Raw genomic sequence first — 5,790 nt, 5'->3', positions numbered from 1 at the left:
GGGAAAGAAAGAAAGAAAGAAAGAAAGAAAGAAAGAAAGAAAGAAAGTGAAAGAAAGAAAGAAAGAAAGAAAGAAAGAAAGAAAGAGAGGGAGGGAGGGAGGGAGGGAAAGAAAGAAAAAGAAAGAGGGAGGAGGGAAAGAAAGAAAGAAAGAAAGAAAGAAAGAAAGAAAGAAAGAAAGAAAGAAAGAAAGAAAAAGAGGGAGGAGGGAAAGAAAGAAAGAAAGAAAGAAAGAAAGAAAGAAAGAAAGAAAGAAAGAAAGAAAGAAAAAGAAAGAGGGAGGGAGGAGGGAAAGAAAGAAAGAAAGAAAGAAAGAAAGAAAGAAAGAAAGAAAGAAAGAAAGAAAGAAAGAAAGGGAGGGAAAGAAAGAAAGAAAAAGAGAGGGAGGAGGGAAAGAAAGAAAGAAAGAAAGAAAGAAAGAAAGAAAGAAAGAAAGAAAGAAAGAAAGGGAGGAGGGAAAGAAAGAAAGAAAGAAAGAAAGAAAGAAAGAAAGAAAGAAAGAAAGAAAGAAAGAAAGAAAGAAAGGGAGGGAGGGAAAGAAAGAAAAAGAAAGAGGGAGGGAGGGAGGAGGGAAAGAAAGAAAGAAAGAAAGAAAGAAAGAAGAAAGAAGGAAAGAAAGAAGGAAGGAAAGAAGGAAAGAAAGAAAGAAAGAAAGAAAAAAAAAAGAAAGAAAGAAAGAAAGAAAGAAAGAGGAAGCAAAGGAACAGATCAAGTTTCTAGCCCTCAGGATAAAACCAACACTTTTTTTTTCACCTATCCACCGCTTAAAAAAAAAAAAAGACCAGGGAGGTGTCTCAACTTCCATCGGATTTAATAGCAGCAAATTAAAGTGGGCTGTCAGATATGAAAAGGGAGGGAGGGGCTTCTTCTCTTCCAGCCAATCAGCCATCTCTTGGGGGCCTGGTTTAGCCAGGCTGAGCCCCGCCCCTCCTGATATATCTGGGCTCTCCTCTGGGTGAGTCCACCACTGTCCCTTGCCCAGCCATCTTGCAACGCGTCCATTTTGGGGTAAGTAATCCTCCCTTCTTCCCATTTTCTCGTTCAGTTTCTCCTCCATTTCTCCTTCCGAAGAATTTGGGGAACGTTGGAGAAAAGAGGAGGGGGTGATCTTCCTCTCCACCCCCACCACCTACCCCAAAGGAAAAGTTTCTTTGGAAAAGTCAGGAAGGGAGGAGGGGTAAAAAAAAAATAACAATTTTGGGTTTTTGGAGGGGGGGGAACAAGACGTTTGCCCTCCCGATGGAGCTGCTGCCAATGAATTTAAATTAGTAACACTAATCAAGTATAGGGCTTCCTGCCGGAGCAGGGGGTTGGACTAGATGACCTCCAAGGTCCCTTCCGACTCTGTTCTTCTGTGAAGCCAGACAGAAAACCAAGCAAAATGTCTCCTTTGGCCGGAGAAAGACTGCCAGCCCCCTCCGGCGTGGGGTTTTTCCATCCTGGGTGGGTCACTGGGGGGGGCAAGGGGGCCACCCCACTGAACCCACATCCTTAGTGGGTCCCACCAACACCCCCTCCCCTGTCGTTGCCACCCTTACACACACACACACACACACACACAGAGAGAGAGAGAGACACACCCACACCCACACCCAGCTGACAGCTGAAGTGAACTTTCAAAAAAACTTTTCCCCAATTTTTTGATGCCCCCTGGTGGGGAAAAGCCGGGAACGTGCGAAGGCTGGGAAATTTGGGAGAAGGAAACGGGTGCAGCTTTTCTCTGGGGGTTTTAAAAAAAACACGAAATAGGTACTTTGGAAACTTACTCACACACACACACACACACACACACACACAAAAGCCTTCTCACCGGCACTGATGGGGAAAATCAGGGGCTAAATTCGAACGCAGCGCTTCCAGCTTCGGAGTGGAGACGCCCTTTTTCCTCTCCTGCGTGTGTTTAATTTCTTTCAGCCTCTTTGCCGCAAGCGGAAACGGCCTAAGTCGAAGTTGAAGAGGGAAACCCTCCGGGATGGGGTCCCTTTCAAAGTATTTCCTTTGCAAAAAGTCTCTTTTGTCTTCCCCCACCACCCCCCAAAAAAAATTATTTGGAAATTCTATCGTTTACGGCTCCCGAGCTGTCCCGTGACGAAGGGGATTTTGCGCCCGTTGGCAGGAAACGCACCGAATTTGGATAAGCAGGATATTGCCGTCCTTTCGGCAGATGAGGAACAAGACGAGGAGTTAGCTCGAAAGGGAGAGAAGAGAAAAAAAATAAATCATTTTTTGCAGTTGAAAATGACCCCTTTGGTGGTCTCTGATCGGACGAAGGCCAAGGGGGCGATGCGAAAGCCGGGAGAGAAAAGAAATTTGGATTTTTCTATTCCTTTTTTCTGGCACCTCCTGGGAGACGAGAGGCATTGGGATTGTTCTGGGCACTTGTGTAATTTAGGATGTGCCGGGAACTCACTCGCAACGTCACAGCTTGGCGAGGAGCCCTGAAAAGGCAGCTGTGGCATCGCCAGGAAATCCCCTGGCTTAAATTGAGAGGACGGGGAAAGAGGGGGAAGGGAAAGGGAGAAAGGAGAAAGACGAGAGGAGAAAAGAGGAAAAAAAGAGGGAGAGAAAAAAGAAAGGAAACAAGAGGGGAGGGGAGGGGGAGGGAGGGAACGGGAGGAGAGGAAGAGGAGGAAAAGGAAGGAGGGAGAAAAGGAGGAGGGGGAAGGAAGGAAGGAAGGAAGGAAGGAAGGAAGGAAGGAAGGAAGGAAGGAAAAAGAGAGAGAAGGAAGGAGAAAGTTAAAGAAAAGAAAGATACGCAAGCAATGACCCGGAGGGGAAATGATGCTTTTATGAACTTTTCTGCAGAAGTTGCAGCATCCAGATTTATTTGCAAAGCGGGAAAACTAGGCAGGGATTTCCTTCCGGTTGTTTTGGGAGAGGATTCGAAGCCTCTTGAAATCCTGGCTCTCCCGTTTCCCAGAGCCAGGCGGGCAAAAAAAGAAGAAGAAGAAGAAAAAAAGCACAGGCCATTGCTGAGATCCCTCTGCCCTTTCGGCCAGTGTTGGCTGTGAAAGGGTCCCTGCACAAAGAGCGTTTTTGAACCTCGCCAGGATCCCGGTCTTGGTCGGCCGCCTCCGGCCCCATCGCTCTCCCCCGCCCTTTAGCCCGCCCATCGAAAAGAAATCAACGCCATCTGCCTGTCCCATCCGCTACAAGGGAAACCTAACACGAGAGTGGATCAGGCAGGCCCAGAGAAGAAGGAATTCTCTGGTTAGGTCTTACAAGGAAGCCGGGGTCAGGCTAAATGACCTTTGGGTGCGCCCAAACGTTGATCTGAACGTTCCGGGAAGGAGGAAAGCCCCGGCAGGCGCAGACGGGAGGGGAGCAGAGCAAGGATTCAACGGTGGTTGGGGGGGGAACGAGAAAAGGATAGGTGGGGATTTTTAAGATAGGAGATTCCTAGCCAAAGAGGCTCCACCAGGGGAAATCAGAGAGAGAGAGAGAGAGAGAGAGAGAGAGAGAGAGAGAGAGAGAGAAGAGGACAGGGAGAGAGAGAGAGAGAGAGAGAGAGAGAGAGAGAGAGAGAGAGAGAGAGAGAGAGAGAGAGAGAGAGAGAGAGGAGGAAAAACGCAGGCAAGGAGAGCGTTTTTGGGCTGGGGAACTGGAGGCCAGCCCAGCCCGAAAGAGTCCCCTTTGCTTTGATAAGTCTTTGAACGTGCTAATTAAAATGAAATCACAGCCTAAATGAAAGCTTCTTTGGAACTCGGGCCTCTCCCAAAGATGGGAGAGAGAAAAAAAGGAAGAAATTCAGGATGATCAACTAACTTATTCAGATTCCGATGTCCGGGATCCTTTTTGTCTTCCTCTCTCATCCCTACCGGATGAAAAATCCCCAACTGAATGAAGAAGAAGCTGCTTTGGGAATGAGTCAACTCAGACCGTCTTTTCATTTTTACTGGAGAAAAACTTTTTAAAGAATTTGTTTTCCCACCCCCCACCCCCCCGGGTTTCTAGCCACATTCTCTTGATTGGGTAAAGCATGCGAAGCGAGGCCAGCTTTGAAAAAAAATAAAAATAAAAACCTGGCTGGTGAAGAGATGAACCTATTTGATTTTTCTTCCTCCCTCCCAACTAGATCCACTTCTGAGTTCGAATCATGGCCTGCGCACTGGATGAAGCCCTCTGCACCTTGGTGGCCGTCTTCCACAAATATTCGGGCAAGGAAGGAGACAAGAACAGCCTAAGTAAGAAAGAGTTGAAGGAACTCATCCAGAAGGAGCTGGCCATCGGTCCGGTAAGTGCACAAGGGACCAAACAAAAGAAAGAAAGAAAAGAAAGTTATTTTTATAACCATGAGGACTAGCCTCTAGATTTGGCCAACACCATCTCTTCCCTACCCCTCCCACCCGAGAAGCCCGGCCATTTATTTATTTATTTATTTATCTTTCCGTTTTCATTCCAGAAATTGCACGAAAACGAGATCCAGAGCCTGATGGAAGATTTGGATCGGAACAAGGATCAAGAGGTCAACTTCCAGGAATTCGCTACCTTCATCGGCGCCTTGGCCATGGTTTACAACGAGGCTTTGAAGTCCTAGGATGGACTGATGGGGAAATGCGGGGGGGGGGGGAAGGCTGAAACGAAACCAGCCCCTTGGGAGAAAGCGTTGGTTACCCAATTTAAGAAGGAAAAAATAATATATTTCTTCCCCCCCTCCCAAAAAAACTTTGTCTGGTCTTTTGTCTTTTCTTATCCCTTTTGGAAGACAATGGAAGCAATCAAAAGGGTCCCGGGAAACCTTATTTCCCCCCCCCGCGCCCAAATCCCTAATTCTAATCCCCCCCCCCGGTGTGAGGTCGAAAGGATGGGATAAAAGGGGGCAAAAAAAAAAACTATAAATTTTGGAAAACGCTGGTAGTCCTCAAGTTACAACCATTTCTGTCGTTTTAATTTTTAGGGCCTGTTTTTCTTTTTTTTAACTCAAATCACGACGGCGGGGGGGGTGGTTTCAAGCGAATGACGCCGTCCTTAAGCCAATCCATTTTTTAACCGACTTCGCTTGTCGGAAGCCGGCGAGCTCTTCAGTAGAGACCGCGTGACCGGGTTTTTCTTTTTCCCTTGCGATGCTGAATGGTCACTAAACGAACAGTCGTAAAGTCGAGGACTAGCTGCTTGCAGAAGAGCCGTTCGGGTCGATAAGGGGGTGAAACGGGAGGAGGTCAGGGTTCAAACCATGTCGGGAGGGAGATTTGCTAGCAGACGCATGGGGTCTCCTGCTCGAGCAGGTTGGACTAGATGACCTCCGAGGTCCCTTCCAGCCTTAGGATTCTAACCAGCGGCAAAAAGGCTTCTGGGCATCTGGCAGGGGAAAAAAAAAACCCCGGTTCTGGGCATCCTTTGCGGCTGGCATCAGCCTTCCCAACTCTTTGGCCTCCTTCGGAAGTTACGTTTGGCCGGCTTGCAAAACGAGAAGGCCTGTCAATCAAGTTGAAGAGGGACCAGCCTGGCCATGCTAAGAGCCGAGACTCGCCGAACACAAGCGGCCCCCGACTTACGACGACAAGGAGGGCCCAAAATTTATCTTGCTAAGTGAGGAATAGGTTGGCAAGCTTTGCCCCGTTTTACGCCCTTCCTTGCCACGGTTGCTAAGTGAATCCCTGCAGTTAGTATTAGTCACCTGGTTGTTAAAATGAATCTGGCTCCCCGCCCCCCCCCCCGTCCCGACTTAACTTTCCGGACGGTCGCAAAAGGGGGTCAGGTGAAATCCTCCCCACCAGGGAGAGGGGGGACACAGCAATGGTCGTTAAGTAGGAATCGGTCGCCAGGCCTCTGACTTTTGATCCCATGTTCG

At 48.1% G+C, this 5,790-nt stretch overlaps 1 protein-coding gene across 1 annotated transcript; it reads left to right on the top strand.

Moving 5' to 3' along the window:
• Window positions 1–783: 783 nt before the first annotated feature.
• Window positions 784–4,668, top strand: LOC308675533 (protein S100-A6-like). Its single transcript, XM_081340949.1, has 3 exons — window positions 784–1,007; window positions 4,075–4,233; window positions 4,402–4,668. Exons 2-3 carry the CDS (start codon window positions 4,096–4,098, stop codon window positions 4,534–4,536), a joined length of 273 nt encoding a protein of 90 aa, XP_081197075.1. The 5' UTR covers window positions 784–1,007; window positions 4,075–4,095; the 3' UTR covers window positions 4,537–4,668.
• Window positions 4,669–5,790: the final 1,122 nt, after the last annotated feature.

This window comes from Vipera berus (assembly GCF_964194415.1).
Source record: "Vipera berus genome assembly, chromosome: 16".
Classification (NCBI taxonomy): Eukaryota; Metazoa; Chordata; class Lepidosauria; order Squamata; family Viperidae; genus Vipera; species Vipera berus.
Note: the sequence above shows the minus strand (reverse complement) of the source record. Positions and strands in the feature narration are given on the sequence as shown.

Coding starts and splice junctions, on each gene's coding strand:
- LOC308675533 (XM_081340949.1), top strand. CDS start 4,096: ATGGCCTGCGCACTGGATGAAGCCCTCTGCACCTTGGTGGCCGTCTTC. Junction 4,234..4,401: donor AGGAGCTGGCCATCGGTCCG/GTAAGTGCACAA, acceptor TTTTCATTCCAG/AAATTGCACGAAAACGAGAT.